Below are 18,323 nucleotides of genomic sequence, written 5' to 3'. Positions count from 1 at the left end.
CACAGAAATGTTGTGGGTTAGGAAATCAGCATGACTGAGCACTCTGCTATACAAAACAAAAATGCTCCAAGCCCATCCAAAATAGCATGACAATTTCCCCCTGCTATCAAATGTCCTGTGTGGAGGGGTTGTTTTGCAGAAAGGAGCATTCAGCCTGCAAATCTGTGCTTTGTTCTTTGTTCAGTGTTTGCATTTACCTTTCTCTCAGAAAGACTAACCATGCAATGATATGTACGGTAAGTAAGTTACTTCAGTCTATTGATTTCACATTATTCAAGATCTATTGCACTATTAAACATCTATTTTTCTTTCACAAGAGAATTAACTCACCACACTTGCCAAAACTGTAGGTAAGAGTAGTCCCCTGTGCAAGCACCAGGTCATTACTGACCCATGGGGTGACATCACATCCTGACATTTACTAGGCAGACTTTGTTTATGGGGTGGTTTGCCAGTGCCTTCTCCAGTCATCTTCCCATTACCCCCAGCAAGCTGGGTACTCATTTTACCAACCTCGGAAGGATGGAAGGCTGAGTCAACCTTGAGTCGACTACCTGAAACCAACTTCCATTGGGATCAAACTCAGGTTGTGAGCAGAGTTTGGACTGCAGTATGGCAGCTTACCACTCTGCGCCACAGGGCTCTTAACTGCCAAACCTGTAAATACCACAAAATACACAATGAAATCGTGTTTGCATTCAGGCTGGTCTTTAAATAAGACCATGGTGGTGGCAATTCTACCAAACTTTAAGGGACCAGATAATCTCAGTTTTGCTAATTCTGAGGTCCTGTGGTGGGGAACGTCCTGGACTCAACAGGAGGTTGCTTGGGGCAGGAGAAAGCTTGCTACCCATTTGGGCTATAACAGCTGATGGGTAGTGACTCAAGGAGGTTCAGAAGAAGGCAGGTCTCAACCTTGGCTGCTAACTGGCTGGAACCCTGCAATGAAGAATTTCTGCAGGAAGACTGGGACAGTCAGAGGACACATAAACTACATAAAGTCGCTTTTAAGGAGGGCCGATGAGGACAGCACTTGGCTACTACCTACAGTCAGCAAGGAAGGGAGACAACAAGAGGAGGAGAAGGAACAAGATGCTAGAAATTTCTTCTCCTCCTGATTCTGATTCATGTCTGTGGGTGACATCGAAGGCAGTCCAATGGAGAGACAGCCCCTCCCCCGATGCCCCCAGCCTGCACAATACTCCATTCTAGCCAGGTGATCTAAAGGGAGATCAGATATAACTCCCCAACATCAGTGTACTTTTGTCTTATAACAACTGGATGGCAAGTGATGGGCCAGAAATGTCAGAACTAAAAGCTAGAATCTGGAAACAATATTGTGAGGAACTGCTCTGTTTCTTTTTCTGTTCTGCCCGTACAAGCGGCAATTCAGACCTTTGCTAGAATATTGGTTCAGGCTTTAGCTGAAATGTTCCCTGTGTAGGCCTCTGCTGGAATGTCCCGCTCGCTCGTTCCCTCCTCCCCCCTGACCTTGGCTTCCGCAGGATTGTGCTAACAAGCTTTCTTGAGGTCTTTGATGTCTGTTCAGTAGCCTAGCCTGGTACTGTTATCGTTTCGTTCCCAAAACATGTAACCGACACCTGCAATGTAGAACTGTTTATAATCTCACTCTTTTGTAATAGTAAGCACTTGCAGCTCGGACCGTGTAAGGGCCTAGTTATACCTGATGCTTCGAAATAAAGTTACCTGCTTCTGGATGGTCGTCTGAGCGAGTGATTTTATGGGAATTGCCCAGGGTGGCTGGAAAGCCTTACAAATATGGCTTTAAGCACTCCTGTTCTGTCAGAAGCCCTGATCTGGATAGCCCAGGCTAGCCCGATCTCCTCAGATCTCAGAAACTAAGCAGGGTCGGCCATGGTTAGTACTTGGATGGGAGACCACCAAGGAAGTCCAAGGTTGCTCTGCAGAAGCAGGCAATGGGAAACCACCTCCGTCTGTCTCTTGCCTTGAAAACCCTACAGGGTTGCCATAATTCGGCTGTGACTTGATGGCACTTTCCACCTCCACCATTCTGTTGGAAAAGGACTTGGGAAATTGGAAGGAAGTATAATAGCAAGAAGACGATGCTTAGAATGGCCGTTCAGCTTTTAAGTGAGCAGCAGCTGAGTAGCATTTTGCTGAGTTTGCTTTCCTCACTTCTGCACACAGGTACTGGAGATCTGGGCATGACAAGAGATGTAAACCTTCAGGCCCTATTTCCTGGGGTCTTAGCCTGAGGGTTGGAGCCTAATGCTGGGCATAAGATCAGCTGGTGGAGAGAGAGAAGACTCGCTGAGCAATCCGAAGCCTTCCCCCATTCTTTTCGTTTGCTGTTGTACTTATTTTTCCTTTTTATTATTAGATGCTTTTGGGTCCCCGTTGGGGATAAAATAAAATAAATAAATTCATGGGAAAATGATAATGGCATACTCTCCTGCTTGTACAGCTGGAAGCTGAAAAGGCTCAGCCAAAAAGAGAGGCAACGGTTGCGCCAGTCAGTCAAGAGTTTTCTGGAAGGTTCTGTGCTGAGGCCAGAATATGTGTTCACTTCCCAATATGGGACTGTGCAGTAGATGTGAAGAAGGAACACTCACCACACCATTGATCCCGTTCTTGAGTGGCTGCTTGGGTACTAATACAAGGTAGGTTACAATCCCCTTCTCCTTCAAGTATTCACACCGTGATCCACCATCTCCTGGCTCCACCTCAAACTCTCCCTTCAAGCAGTCCATGGTGCTCTGAGAAATGTGTACACGCCTGCAAGGAACACCAAAAGCAACCAACTATTATTGGTCTAGCACTGACACTGAGGCAAGGAGATTCCAGGGGATTAGAGATCCTTAGGCACAGGGTTAGATCCAAAGACCCATGAATAGAAAGTAGGGCACATGACTGAGGGCCTTTTCGGTGGCAGCCCCGCAATTATGGAACAACCTCCCCAAGGAGGTGCGCCTGATCCAAGGCCATGAAGGGCTCTGTATCTTAAATTAAGCCCAGTAACTGATGGGCAGCCAGTGAAGCGCCTGCAGGATGGGAGTAATATGCATGCTCCATCCAGCTGCCAAGAATAGCCAAGCTGCACCATTCTGCACCAGCTGGAGTCTCCAAATTGATTTTGAGGGGAGACCAACTCACTGTGCATTGCAGAAGTCTAGGGTTGACATTACTGTGGCGTGGATCCAGGTGGCCAGAAATTATACATTATTATTACATGGAAAAACACTTCTGTCATTCAACATTTTAGCACAACTTCTGGGAGCAGATTGGCAACTTTCACATGTGGAAGGACCCCTTCAAAGCCAACACATCTTTAAGCTATGAAACTCATTAACAGAGGGTGTTGTGACAACCACTAGCATTAATGAGAACCAGATTAGTGACTGAAAACATGCCTCTTGAAGACCTAGGTTCAAATCCCACCAACAAAGACTTTATGGGATCAAATGAGATACTGATCATTAACTTAGGCTGCAGTCCTATACACACTTACTTGAGACTAAGTTCCATTGAACCCAAAGGAGCTGGGCTCAGTAAATATGCATAGAACTGGACTCCATGTCACGTAAACGATTTCTGTTCCCCAATATACAAAGACTTGGTATTTTTTTACACATCCAACAAACATGAGTAAAATCAGCATCAGATTTATTGCTGCACCATCAATATTCTCAATCACGTTAATAGCTCTTATTCTCCAGACAGGGAGAGAAGGAGAGTATGTGGGAGAGGGACAGATGGAGTGGAGGAGGAGAGGAATCCGTGGAGGACTTAATAGGGGGACTCCCGAAGGGCATCTTGTCTTGGCCGGGGCCCCCTCAAAAAATAAAAACCTGCGATGCCATTCCTGAAATGTGATAGGGGGCTGGTGTAGGCATGGGGTTGGCTCCAGTGACTATAAACAGAAGGAGTGCACGACACAATCTTTTCTGCTTCCCCTGGCAGTCCACTGCACCCCCAAAAAAGATAGTTCCAAAGCTTGGGTTCCCTCAAAAAAAAAAAAGAGATGTGGCATAAAAAAGAAGAGGGAATCATCAGAAATCTTACATACACACATACCAACACATTTGTGTAAGCACTTGCTCTATTCATGGAAGAACAAGCAGAAGAAAACGGAGGGTATGAAACCATGACTATTTGTCCCACTACCCTCTGCCACCTTTGGGAGGTGGTGAGTGCTCCTTCCCTGAAGGTTTTTAAGCAGAGGCTAGATGGCCATCTGTCAGCAATGCTGATTCTATGACCTTAGGCAGTTCATGAGAGGGAGGGCATCTTGGCCATCTTCTGGGCATGGAGTAGGGGGTCAATGGGGTGTGTGGGGTAGGTAGTTGTGAAATTCCTGCATTGTGCAGGGGTTGGACTAGATGACCCTGGTGGTCCCTTCCAACTCTATGAGTCACTGGGGGGGACTGATGCATACTGATGCGCTACACATTACTGACAGTCTACACATAAGGTTCCCCAATGAAGAAAACGGAGGCTCATGGAGAACATTTCAGGTCCAAAAAAGAGAAAGGAGCTCCCTGTCCCTGCATGCTGCTGTGCCTGAGAAGTTTACATTTCAACATGGAACTCCCCGTGTGCGTCTGACAGCACCAGGAAAGACAGGACCTGGGCAGACATGTGAACAGTGCCATATGAAGTTGTTTGTGTGTAAAGTGCCGTCAAGTCGCAGCCAACTTATGGTGACCCCTTTTTGGGGTTTTCATGGCAAGAGACTAACAGAGGCGGTTTGCCAGTGCCTTCCTCTGCACAGCTAGGTCCTAAGTATTTACTACTGCATGTGCTCACACCCGTCAATGTTTCCCCTTGCCTCTCCCTTCTCTCTCATCCTTTTACTGTCTTTCCCCCACAACCTACTCCAACAAAATTTAGACATAAGCTTGTTAAGGGACCTCTTTCTTATTGTGTAAAGCAGGGGTCCTCAAACTACGGCCCAAGGGCCGGATCCGGCCCCCGGAGGGCTTTTGTCCGGCCCGGGGACCGAGAAAGCCAGTCCCCCCTTGCCCCCCTCCCCAGAGCTTTTCTGGGCTTCCTGGCCGCATGCGCCCAGCCGGAAGCCTCCCTCCCGCCCCAGTCGCCCCCTTCCCTGCTCCCTCTCTAGCCCAAAACCCCCTTTCCTGGTGGGAGGAAGGGGGCGACTGGGCGGCGTGAGGCGGCAAGACGCCTTGTGCGCCGCCCAGTCGCCCCCTTCGCCCTCTTCCTCCCACCCTCCCTGGCCCAAAACCCCCTTTCCTGGGCACATGAGGCATCTTGCTGCCTCGTGCACTGCCCAGTCGCCCCCTTCCCCCTCTCCCTCCCAGCCTCCCCAACCCAAAACCCCCTTTCCTGGGCGCATGAGGCATCTTGCTGCCTCGCGCGCCGCCCAGTCTCCCGCTTCGCCCTCTTCCTCCCACCCTCCCCGGCCCAAAACCCCCTTTCCTGGGCACATGAGGCATCTTGCTGCCTCGCGCGCCGCCCAGTCGCCCCCTTCCCCCTCTCCCTCCCAGCCTTCCCAACCCAAAACCCCCTTTCCTGGGCGCATGAGGCATCTTGCTGCCTCACGTGCCGCCGGGTCACCCCCTTCCCCCTCTCCCTCCCAGCCTCCCCGGCCCAAAACCTGCTTTCCTGGGCGCACGAGGCGTCTTGCTGCCTCGCGCGCCGCCCGGTCGGCCCCTTCCCTCTCTCACCCTCCCCGGCCCAAAACCCCCTTTCCTGGGCCCAGTCGCCCCCTTCTCTTCCGCAGCACGCCCCACCGGGAGACTTCTCTTATTCCCTAGCTTTGTTGCCTGGCTGGGCCTGGCCTCCTCGAGCTCCATGCAGAGGCGCCTGGTCCTTCGGGGCCCTCCACGATGCAGCCCAACGTGGCCCTGGCGTTCCTGTTTTGGCCGCAGTCGGGCAGCGTTCTCACGGCTCGGGGCTCTCTCTCCTCCCGGGGGTATTCTTGTGGCCTGGAGGTAATTGTAGGGCCCCTTGGGGGGTGGGCATATCTCCAGGGAGAAGAAGAAAAAGACTTGTGGCCATTTATGCACAGGAGGTTTGCCTTGGATTTGCCGCTCTCCAGATGCACATTTTCCCCATCCGAATTCTCAGAACTCAAAAGTAAGCTCTCCCCACCCCCGGGCAGAGTTTGGAGAATTCGGATGGGGAAAATGTTCATCTGGAGAGCGGCAAATCCAAGGCAAAACCTCCAGTGAATAAATGGCCTTGGTTTTTACATGCCGACTTTCTGTACCACTAAAGGGAGACTCAAATTGCCTTACAATCCCCTTCCCATACTTTCCCACAACAGATGCCCTGTGAGGCAGGTGGGGCAGAGAGAGCTCTAACAGAGCTGTAACTTGCCCAAGATCAGCCAGCTGGCTTCGTGTGTAGAGGTGGGGAAACCAACCAGGTTCACCAGATTAGCCTCCGCTTCTCACGTGGAGGAGTGGGGAATCAAACCCAGTTCTCCAGATCAGAGTCCCCGCTCCAAAACGCCACTCTTAACCACTACAGGGGGAAGGTCCTGGCTTGCGAGGAGGATGCTTTTCCGGAGAGCCCCCTTGGCCACCACCTCCTCCCCCGCACACATGAGGAATTTGTTCATATTTTTTTCAAACTATAGTCCGGCCCCCAACAGTGTTTGAGGGACAGTGAACTGGCCCCCTGTTTAAAAAGTTTGAGGACCCCTGGTGTAAAGCATCACAGATATTGATGGAAGAAGGTGAAGAAATTCAGACTGGCTCACTCCCACAAATATGCTCTATTTGTTTTGCTCTCAAACCATTATGTTCTGATTCTGGAACTGGATTTTCTCAACTCTGGCCTTCCCTAAAACGATGGTTTTCAGTGCTTTAAAATTTAGGGGTGTAGGTGCTGAGTCCTCACTTCTTAATTAAGCATGGTTATTGCTATTAATAGTCAAGCCCTGTTGCCCAGAAACACGCACACCGACAGTCCTGCCTTTGGCATGCTTAGAAGTATGCACATTTATTCACTTCCTTTGCTTCCTGGTTGGCTGTGCTTCACTCATTTGCTTGATCTTTGCCCTGAAGCTATCTTTTTGACAGCTGATGGGACCAAGCATGTTCTAATTTATTTGTTCTTCGTCACAGCTGCCAGGAGACAAGAGGAAACACGATTGCGTAGGCAATCTCCAGCACCAGAAGAAAGTGTCCTTCCAAGTGGCCTTCCTATTAGGTCCCAACATGCCTGTTAGGGTACAAGCAACATTTATCCAGTCCCTTCTTGAAATAAATGCTATCTACCTCCAGTGATTCTCCCATCACTTCTGAAAGTGGGTTAAGCTGGCCACTGACTGAATGTTACCAGAATCTGAAGGGTCAACTCCTGATTGGGCTGCTTTGGATTTGTGGACTGGAAAAGATTGTTTTGCTCTTTTAGAAAACTATAATTCAGTCCTTTATCGTGCAATCTGCTTACTTGTTATAAAACCAAAAGCAAAAGAAAATCTTACAGGGATTGAATCTTAACGTCTGTAATGTGAACATGTAAAAACCCATGTTTGGGGGCAAGTAGATAGAACCAAAGCTGAAATGGCTGAACTGGTCCTGTCTGTGCTCCCTCCTGGCCTCATGATCTCCCTGCAACAGAGATGAGACCTACTTTTGGGTCCTGACCTATCCTTTGAGCACCACTGGTCTATGTCTTGTACCCTAACAGGCATGTTGGGCTTTAAGGCTTTAAGAGGGGAGTGGACATGTTCATGGAGGAAAGGGGTATTCCTGGCTACTAGTTAAAATGGATACTAGTCATGATGCATGCCTATCATCTCCAGGATCAAGAGGAGCATGCCTGTTATCTTAGGTACTGTGGAACATAGGCAGGACAATGCTGCTGCAGTCGTCTTGTTTGGGGGCTTCCTAGACGCATCTGGTTGGCCACTGTGTGAACAGACTGCTGGACTTGATGGGCCTTGGTCAGATCCAGCAGGGTTTTTCTTATGTCCATAGACAATCTGCAAAGGGATTCTACTTGGCCATCTTGGTTTTATGCACGAAGGGCTGAATAAAGCAGGCTAAGCTGCAAAGGGAAACTGGGTTCTCTTTCCATAGGGTCAGGTATGCCCTAATGACTGCTGTTCTCACTGCACATTGCTTCATGCATCTGACAAAGTGGGAATAAGCCACAAAAACTCATGCCACAGCACAACTTTTTTTAAGGTGTCACAAGGCTCCTAGTTGCACAAGTGTGTACATGCATGTTTTTAACAACAGAGTGACATTGCTAACTCTCTGCTACTCATATCACCTCAATTTCTGGAGCTGCTTGATTGTATTCACGCCACTCTCACAAACCTACTCATCATTATTATTACTATTACTATTCATTATTACTATCAATGTGCACAGCATTTCACAGAGAAGACAAGAACCTTCTCTGAGGAGCTTACATTGTCAAATGTAAACAAAGAAGACCACAATGAGAGAGGAAGGCGGGTGAGACATTGGGGATAGAGGAATACGCACTGATTTCAGTTACAGAGGCAGCAGAGGGATTTGTGCCAGTGGGGAAAAGGGGATTGAAAGAGTGGTGGGAAGGGACCTCATGCAGGTGTTCTTTGGAGGCCATTCCAGACAAAAGGGGCCAAAAGAGAGAAAGGACAAGACTTTAAAAGAGGAGGACCACACTATGCATTACTTATCGGCAAAACAACTTGAAATTTATAAATCACATAAATATATCCTACTTGCTGTTGATCTTTGCTACCTCCAGACACCCAGCTTTCTCCCCACTCAAATGTGGCTTTTGTGTTCAGGTAAACAATCAGCCTTCCAAGATACATGTTTAAAAACTTTGTCCACAGCTTTCCGCTTTTTATGGGTGATGCTTCGTAACGTGAGGTGCATGAAAATCACAAAGAGGTAGCAACCCTCAACCCTGACAGTGAAACCAGTCTGAAACCAACTTAAGACACACGCTCCTTATAATGCTGGGACTGCTGGAATCTTCAAGGCATGCACAGAAAGAGAACAATGAAAAAGCCCGGGGCCAAAGGAAGAACTTACCCTGGGATTCCACCAGCTTCCATTTTATTAGCCACTGTCACATCTGTGGACCAAACATCGTACTGCCAGCGCTTCTGTCCCAAGACCCCGCCCAGGACAGTGCCACTGTGTACGCCTACACGCATGTCCACATCTGTTTTGGTCTTCTCTCGCACATAGCTGTAGAGGAAGGGGTCATCAAAAACAATGCTTATTCTACCTCTTGAGAAACAACCTGCCCCATCCACTCATTGGCCATTTATGCTTGGTAATTAGCAACGTGTTCCAGGCTGAAGTGCCCCGCATATTTTTTTGAGTTTTCCACGCTGAACCTTCATTCAGGAAGTTACTGCAAAGCCAGCGCATACCTGCTTCGCATTTCTTAAAAGCCCCTTTAATGTGACCCTTTGTATTTGCTCCACCCCGCATGGAAGCATTTACTGAAGGAACCATGAAAAATCACACAGTTGGCTTAGCTATGCAAATGACCATTGCCAATGGCCATGCAAAGGAAGGAGCAAAGGAGCAGGCGAGTGTGTGTGTGTGTGGAATTTCTCCTTTTGCATCAGGACTGTGAATAGGCATTTTAAAGGTCGCATTTAAAAAAAGAGCTTTGAGTGAGCATCAAAATTGATCCTATATAAATGGCCACAGGCAGGCAGAAAAAACATTTGTTACGTAAAGATCTGAACATGGTGCCAGTCCTGCCTGCACAGCTTAAAGCATGCAACACATATTTTAAAGGACCACTGCAGTTAATATGACGAGAGTCAGAACCCGACTGGAAATTACTTCTTTTTGTCCTTCAAAGGTTACTTTTTGTATGACCTAAAGAATATGGAACTTAGGCAATGGGTCTGGGGAAAAACTCTTTCTGAGAGTTGACAGGATGCTGCCAGTTGGGAGTATGCCAGTTGGAGTATGGTCTATCAGACAATACTACTGGAAAAGTATAGTTACTACGACGTGTCTGACACTGCAATCCTAAGGAGAGTTACTCCAGTCATTTCCATTCATTTCAATGGGCTTAGACTGGAGTAATTCTCCTTAGGATTGCACTGTAAATCTCATGTTGCTGGGGGATGTTTGAATAACAGTATCTTGTGGGACAAGTGAGGAAAGCTCCCATACAGGACTGCCTGGCATCAGGGCATAACACTGCTGGCGTAGTTACTTATAGCATGGTCTGCTCAGCCGACATAATTTTGAGGAAGTGGCACCCATACCATTCCAGTAACTTACGAATAAACACACAGCTAGCACCTTATATCTTACTTGCAAATACAACTTATGTTCTGCAAGCATAGTTTTGTTCCTGGAAAATTTCCCTCTCCAATCCAGGGACTGTTAACGTGTGCAAAAGGGGATGTCTGAGACCTTTGTGATGTTTTCAGACTTGCTCTCCTAGCTAACCACTGCAAATGCTCCTTCCCAAATCAAAGGCTGGTTTGTGTATATCAACAGACAACTGAATTCCCGTACTCCAACATTTTGTCTGAACTGGGCCTTGGTTTAGAACTTAACTAGAGAGATGGCTTCATGCCCCACATTTCAAGCAAGAGAGGTAGAAATGTTCGATTTTTACTCTTTTTTAATTATTAGGGATTCACAGACTACATGTATACTAAATTTCAATTTTCTACCTGTAGTATTTTAATTATTTTAGGGAGGGATGATGTCACATTGTTACAGCCCATTTTCGGACTTTTCTGCCAACCATCTTGACCTCTCTATATGCCTGTTTTCTATGTGAATGTGTGTGTGCCACACTACATGGAACAACCTTAATTTTGATCTGCCTGGCTTTCAGGTACCACTTCCACAACACTCTATCATTGGCTTAATGTAGTGGTGTAGATAAGGCAGGAGCACAATCTTTGAATGCTAGTAGCTGTCCTGAGCATGGAAAGGCCAGGATATAAATTACAAAATTACTGTCTAATGAGCTAACTAACAAAATAATTAATGCATGCAAAGTTGCCTGATTTGGACACATTTATTCCAAGATCAGAATATAGACTGTGTTTCTGTATTTCTATTTAGTTATGGCAGACAGGAAGGGATGCTCCTTTCTTGAGGTCAAAGAAAACTGTGGCAATCTCTCCAAGACAGAGCTGAGAAACCCTGGGCCCAGCCTTCTTGTCTCCTCTTGCACCTCTGTACTTGGAACTATAGCTCCTTGTTACTATAATGCAGCTGGCAATCTGGCTTTTGTTGCTATCCCCCTAGTAATTTTCCATAAACAGCTCATTTCAGGGACAAAATTTTCCATCCCTGAGACTTCAGCTAAGCGTTGATTCTTGTTCCAGAAAACTGGAGGGCTAATTAGCCGAAGACATATTGTTTGGTTTTAACTCTGTGGGTAGACAGGAGACCTGGAGAGATGAAGGATTCTCCATTAGAAAGACATCAGCGCCCACCACAATGTGTTCTTCAAAACCAGTCACGCTTTGAGGAAAGAATTTTAAACAATTAATCCTTAGAAGAAGAATCAACCACTATGTGTATGTAAAATGTTTTGTGCTTGTTCTGAGCACAGTAGAAAAAGGACAGGAGGTCCAACTGAAGGCCTCTGAAGAATAATAATCCTTCAGGGGTTTTCTTGTCTATATGACATTTCTGCACAGTGGATTAATCAGTGAAATCCTAGGTTGCATGTTAAGTGCCGTCAAGTCACAGCTGACTTATGGCGAGCCCATAGGGTTTTCAAGGCAAGTGATTAAGCAGGGATGGTTTGCCATTGCCTTCCTCTGCAGTGTCTTCCTTGGTGGTCTCCCCTCAAAGTACCAACCCTGATTAGCTTCTGAGATCTGACGAGATCGCGCTATGCTATACCATTCCACATCCCTTGCATGGCTCTACTCCAATACATTTAACAGCAGAGCAGCGATCACAAAAATATCCCTTGGGGAATCTAAATAAAAGAGATTTTTCTTTATGACAGACAAGTTGTAGATAGACAACAAAAAATTAAGCAAAACTCAAAGGACACACACTGAGATGGAGAGAATGCTTACGAAATAGCCTCCACCATGGCAAGACCCATGAGGATGGAGCAAACAGCATGGTCCTCGCGATAGTCCGGCAGCCCACAGATGCAGTAATAGCAGTCTCCCAGAATCTTGATACGCAGCTGATGGTACCTCTGAAAAGAGTGGAGTATTCAAAAAATGGAAAGCTTACCTTTTAGGGACGCCAAGTCATTACACGACGAACTGTGATGTACCTTTAAACCCACTGGTAAATTAGGGCCTAATCACATACTACATGTCCTTGTGTTTTCCCCAGTCCCAGTACCCAAGATTGCGAGGGCCTCATTTGGATGGAGACAACAGTGAACATGGAGAGAGACTTTAACCCTTCTTCCTTCTGTGGCATTTTTTTCTCCTGAAACAATTCTGGTGAGCTGCTATGTGCCCCACTGGGGTAACTTATGCGTAGCTCATCAGTACACATAAATGTTCCTCCAACAGGGCAAACAGTGGCTGCCCAGGGCTGGTTCAGAGAGGGGGAAATGGTGCAGGGGGGGGACTCCGAAGTCCTCTTTCCCAGCATGTCATGTTCCTGATTCAAATTTAGCCCCTGAATGCCTGGGAATTGTTCCAAGCACAGAACTCCTGAAGCACGTCTGGACCAAGTTAAATATACTGTAACAAATCCCCATTCTGCCAAGGGAGCTCAAAAGGTGACCTTGGGCCAGTTACACACTCTCCACCTAACCTACCTCACAGGGTTGTTGTTGTGAGGATAAAAGGGAGGAGAGGAGGACGATGTAAGCCACTTTGGGTCCCCTTTGGGGTTAAAGGCGAGGTATTTATTTTATTTAAACATTTTAATGCCACTGTTCCACCTGTTCAGGGTCCCCAAGGTGGCACAAAGTATAAATGAAGCAAAAATAAATAAATACACATTTGATTAGGGCCTTTCTAACCTTCCCTCCCCACACATGACCATTTTAATGATATTCCCCTTGAGGGCCCTAAATGGGTGGAAAGGCAAAATACAAATGTGTTAAGTACATTAATTTAATAATTATGCTTTCTTGTTTTATTTTATACATTATAGTTATTAACACAGCTGGCATGTGGGGCATTTCTCTATAAGGAACATTTCTGCATATAATATGGAAGCCGTGCACAGCTTTAAAATGCAAATCCAGCAAGGATATATCACATTAAGTTAATATGAAAACATATTTAAATGGAAAACCAATGTTTGGTCACAGTTTACAAGAATAACCAACTTAATGCAAAAGTTTGTCTTCTTTCTTCTCCCTTTTATTTGCACAAGCTCAGTTAATTCTACCAGTTTGGCCATTTCCCAAATGTTATCTAACTATTTGCTAACTGAGAGAAATATTGTGCCATTTGGTAAATTTTAATTGCTGTTCAGAACTCCATATGAAGCTAAATCCTGAAGAATATTTTTGGGGTTGAATGCTATTTCATAATTTGTTGGCAACCTGACAACATAACCCCCTCTCCCCAAACAAATCTCAACTTTTAGGGCAAATCCACAATATATATCAATTTATCAGAGAATCAGCAGCTATAGGTTAAATATTTAGTCCATGAGGAATGATGTATTAGCAATACACAATTTTATTGCGATTTTCTAATGTCAGATTAACACAGGCAGAAGCCTGTGAATCTTTTGTGAAATCTTGGGACACACATTTTCCTGCAATACCCCCTATTAGCTATTATTTCCATTTAATCTTATTTATATCCCATTGAGTCTTCTAATTCTAGTAAACAAGAACTTACAGCCCATTCCTGAAGGGGGGGGCGAAGCTCCTTAGAAGCTGATGTGACCCCACGCTGGCGTAGGTGCCATCTTAAGGGGGTATCTATGCCGGCACGGGGGCAAACACACTGGTGTCTGGGAGCACCTGGCCCCCGCTTCCAGCACAGCCATGCTAGTAGTGGGAGGGGGGTGTTCCTGGGGTGTTCCGAGGGCAGGAGCTGCAGTTAGGCAGCATCCTCACCCCCTTTTGCCCCAGGGAATGTACCCTCACTCTGCGGCGGTGCTGTGCCACCTTTGTTTTGGTGGCGCAGCTCTGTTGGAGGCAACGGGGGATTCCCCCTTTTCATTTGTTTGTTAATTTTTAAACTTCTGTTTCTGCTTTCAAGATTGGGCTGCCCGTCTTGACAAAAGAACCTCAGTTGTTTTGGCATTTGTTATGATAGTTCCAAATCTAGTTAAGGGCTCCGTTTTTTACATTGTTTGACATTAACAGTGCTGTCCTAAGCAGAGTTACACCCGTTTAAGCCCAGTGACTTCAATGGACTGAGGAGGGTGTAACTTTGCTGAGGATTGCACCGGAAGTCTCTTACTTGGAAATCTTGGAACTGGAAAATGCTCTCATTATTCATTTGGAGTCTCAAGGCAAGCACTTTCCTCTCTGAATTATGTCCATGAATCTTACTATCTTACTAACTCACGTATAATCCAACTGTGTTCATTTCCCAACAGAACAAGGCCTTGATTAAATACAAAGGAAGTTAACAATGACATTTCAGGACTCAGTAATTTTTTAAATGCATCCCAGGAAGATAATGTTGCTGGCATAAAAGGATTAACGTATGAGTTTAAACAGGATTTAAATGATCCTCTGTAGAACCATAGGAGGTACACAAGAGGAGAGCAGGGAGAATTCTTGCTTCTGTATACACCACAGTTGATTCATACCTAGCATAAGTCATAAAAATATGGATTTTAAACAGCTTCAATTCGTTCTTAATATTGGGGATGTTCAGCCCTAGAAATATCCTACATGGCAACTCATCAAGGAACTTCAAGGAAATGGGTCAACCAGCACACTTACTGCTGCTAGTTTATCGAAGCGAGCAAAGAGCTCATTCAGAAGCTTCACCAGTTCCTGGGCACTGCATGTGGATGACAGCTGTGTGAAACCAACAATGTCGGCGAAGAGGATACTGGGGGGGGAAAGAAATCCATGAGAAGCAGAGAAAATACCGTAAGCAACCATCCGGATGCAGTAGAGAAACTATTATACTTACTTTCTGTCTATCACGTTTTTATCCCAGTGTTCTATCAAAGAGGTTCGTGGTACACATAGTTCTCTTCCCTCTCCCCATTTCACAACAACCCTGTGAGGTTAGCTGAGGTGAAAGAGACTGACTGGCCCAAGTTCTTCCAGTGACCTTCACAAATAAATGACTGGGCATTTAAATCCAGGTCTTTCATTCCTAAAATAACACTTAAACCTCTGCGCCACAGTGAAATAAACCACATCTTTCCAACCACTGTTTATTAGTGAAAGCATGATATGAGCTATCTAACGTAAAAACATCATTCTGATGATGTCTTCTGTCATGGTGAGTTTCTAGCTCTTATCACTCGACTGAAAAGGCTGAGAATACGTGAGCAGTGCCGGATAAAATCTCACAATGGCTGACCAAAAGATTCAGATGCCCAAACAAGAGAAATTCAGTGGCAAGTCAATGCACTGCAAAATGTCCCATGACTAGCAGAAGGAGAATGGGTTACACAAAATTAAAAATGCAAATGTGTTTAGTTTGCATAATCTGCTCTGCATCCATAAGCTAAAACAATGACAGGATACCCAAGACTTTGTTGATTAATCACTTAGTTTTTTAACAGATGTATTTTAATGATTATTATATTACTAGCCTAGCTTTAAGCTGCCTCAAGCAAGTCTCTGGAGAGGTGGCATATATATTTGCAAAATAAATAAATAAGACCGTGAGTTCAGAATCATAGATTCAAGTCCCATCTCTACTATGAGAGCCAGCGTGGTGTAGTGGTTAAAAGCGGTGGACTCTAATCTGAAGAACCAGGTTTGATTCCCCACTCCTCCACATGAAGCCTGCTGGGTGACCTTGGGCTAGTCACAGTTCTCTCAGAACTCTTTCAACTCCACCTGTCTCACAAGGTGCTCATTGTGTGGGGGCGGAAGGAAAGGCGATTGTAAGCTGCTTTGAGACATCTTACAGTAGAGCAAAGTGGGGAATAAAAAAACAGCTCTTCTTCTTCTATGCCAGATTATTTGTTAACTTTGGGCCATCAATACCTTTAATCTACAGTTCCCCTTCTGTAAATTCTGTGAAAAATGAAGCTGCTTTTTACTGAGTAAGACCCTTGGTCTATCAAGGTCAGAACTGCCTACTCTGACCAGCAGCAGCTCTCCAGGGTCTCAGGAAGAGGTCCTGCACATCATCTACAACCCGATCCTTCTAAATTAAGGTGCTGAGGGGATTGAGACTGTGACCTTCTGCATGCAAAGCAGATGCGCTCCCACTGAGCAACAGCCTCTCCAATGATGCTCTTCCAGGGTTTGCTGAGCTCTGCCACTATGTTCTGCTCTGTTGTTCACAACCTGCCACCCCATAAAGCAAAATCTACTAAAGCACAGAACACTCTTGGTAGTGGCAGCCCATATGTAGAACTCCCTTCTGTAAAAAGCCATGCAGGTTACCTGACATTCTCATGGCGGTACATGTACATGGTGTTAAACTGCTGCATCTCCTTTTGACTTGCATCCTTCTTCATATCTTTCAACATTTCATCAGCTACATGCTTGGGCAAAATGGAAAGCATCAATCCTTCCTGGAGTGAAGAAAGAAAAAATCAGAAATAATCGTAAGAATACGAAGGAATATTTATTGGCAAGGCTAAAGGCATTTCGTGTCAAATCGCCTCAGAAATACATAATTCTTACCCTATCATCAGGATTACTGAACTGGACAACATGGCTGTGCAAACACAAGGAGCTTGCAGTAGAATCACTTTCCTCTGCCTTCAGCAGCCTTCTGCAACACTTAAAAAGGCACTGCTGGACATAGCTGAGTAGCAAGAACTGGTATGTTGGTAGGGGTACAGTGGGGTGCTGTGAGAAGAGGAAGGTGAGGAAAGATCCCACCCACTGCAAGCTCCTTCCTCTCATAGAATTGTAAGATTCAAGCCATTATTATGATCTTTCTCCATCCTATGACAGAGACAGACAAGCTGTCCAATTACAGATAGATGGATGGATGGATGGATGGATGGATGGAAGCTTAATAATAGGCATGCTTCACATGCACACAAGGTCACAGGTTCAATTTCTGCCATCCATTGTTAAAAGCTGTGGCTCAGTGGTAGAGCATCTGCTTGGCATGCAGAAGATCCCAGGTTCAATCCCCGGCATCTCCAGTTAAAGGGACTAGGCAAGTAGGTGATGTGAAAGACCTCTACCTGAGACCCTGGAGAGTCACTGCCAGTCTGAGTTGACAGTAATGACTTTGATGGACCAAGGGTCTGATTCAGTATACGCCAGCTTCATGTGTTCATGTGCTTTAAAATGAGCTTTAGCCCATGTCTTATGGGATTCATACCAAGTCTTCCTCCACCGTCATTCTAGCCCTTTTCCTTGTCGTTTTCATTGCCACAGCCTCTCAATAAACCATTTCAAGAACTGAAGTATTAAGAGTGGGAACCCAGTCTACCTCACCTCATCTTACTTCTCGACTTGGACACGGAGATGTCATGTACTGTTTCTAATGAACTCCACACGACCTTGTTCAATCCCTGAGCAACACAATTACATTTGTTAACGAATTCCAACTTTGAAACGTCATAACGTAATTGGCCGGAAAAGCTGCTCTGTTTAGAATTGATTTGCTTGATCACATTTGTACCTATTGCTGTTTCTCGAAAGATATTAGGGCAGCACACACAGGATTGTCTTGTTTTATCCATGCAACAATGTTACAAGGGCACTTTATTCAAAAATATGCTTCACACTTTATGCAGCAAGGTTTTACCAGTATTACACCAATGTTTCCTGCAGAAAACAAGTAAAATGTGAATAATAGACCTGCATTCCCAAACACATTAGCCTAGGGCTGCCAAGCCCCCAGTAAAAGCACGGAATCCCCCACCCCTAGGTTCCATTGCCAAAAGGCCTCATCAATAACAGGAAGTTATTGCCATAGAATTCCTGACAATTCCTAGAGCTACCTAGAAGTAACAAAGGGTAGCTCTAGGAATCACCAGAAACTCTATGATAAGAAATAGAGTTCCTGGAAGTCCTAGAGCTACCCTTTGTCTCTTCTGGGTAGCTCAGAAAATCTGGAAATTTGTGGTAAGAATTTCCTGTAGGTAAACAAGGCCTTGTTTTTATTTTTTTTCCTGCCACTGCTTCCAGTGGTCAATAGGACCTAGGGAAGGTGGGATCTCCTGCCCTACTGGGGGCAGCCCTACGCTAACGTTTTTAGGAACACAGGTCTATTATTTAACTTTACTTGTTTTCTGCACAAACACTGGTGTAATAATGGTAAAAACCTGCCCCCACCACTAGGGGCTTGGCAGCCCTGATAAGCAAATGGCAGC

At 45.6% G+C, this 18,323-nt stretch overlaps 1 protein-coding gene across 1 annotated transcript in view; it reads right to left on the bottom strand.

The window, feature by feature from the left end:
• ADCY3 (adenylate cyclase 3) overlaps nucleotides 1–18,323 on the bottom strand; it is a 96,168-nt gene that overhangs the window by 27,423 nt on the left and 50,422 nt on the right. The window contains exons 3-7 of the mRNA XM_056853626.1: nucleotides 16,429–16,559; nucleotides 14,794–14,905; nucleotides 11,984–12,111; nucleotides 8,988–9,146; nucleotides 2,595–2,757 (exon numbers count right to left, since the gene is read on the bottom strand). Coding sequence (XP_056709604.1) covers nucleotides 2,595–2,757; nucleotides 8,988–9,146; nucleotides 11,984–12,111; nucleotides 14,794–14,905; nucleotides 16,429–16,559 — 693 coding nt within the window. The remainder of the gene's footprint in view (nucleotides 1–2,594; nucleotides 2,758–8,987; nucleotides 9,147–11,983; nucleotides 12,112–14,793; nucleotides 14,906–16,428; nucleotides 16,560–18,323) is intronic.

Source organism: Euleptes europaea, chromosome 7, assembly GCF_029931775.1.
Source record: "Euleptes europaea isolate rEulEur1 chromosome 7, rEulEur1.hap1, whole genome shotgun sequence".
NCBI classification, from domain to species: domain Eukaryota; kingdom Metazoa; phylum Chordata; class Lepidosauria; order Squamata; family Sphaerodactylidae; genus Euleptes; species Euleptes europaea.
The sequence above is the reverse complement of the archived record's forward strand: the minus strand, read 5'-3'. Positions and strand labels throughout refer to the sequence as shown.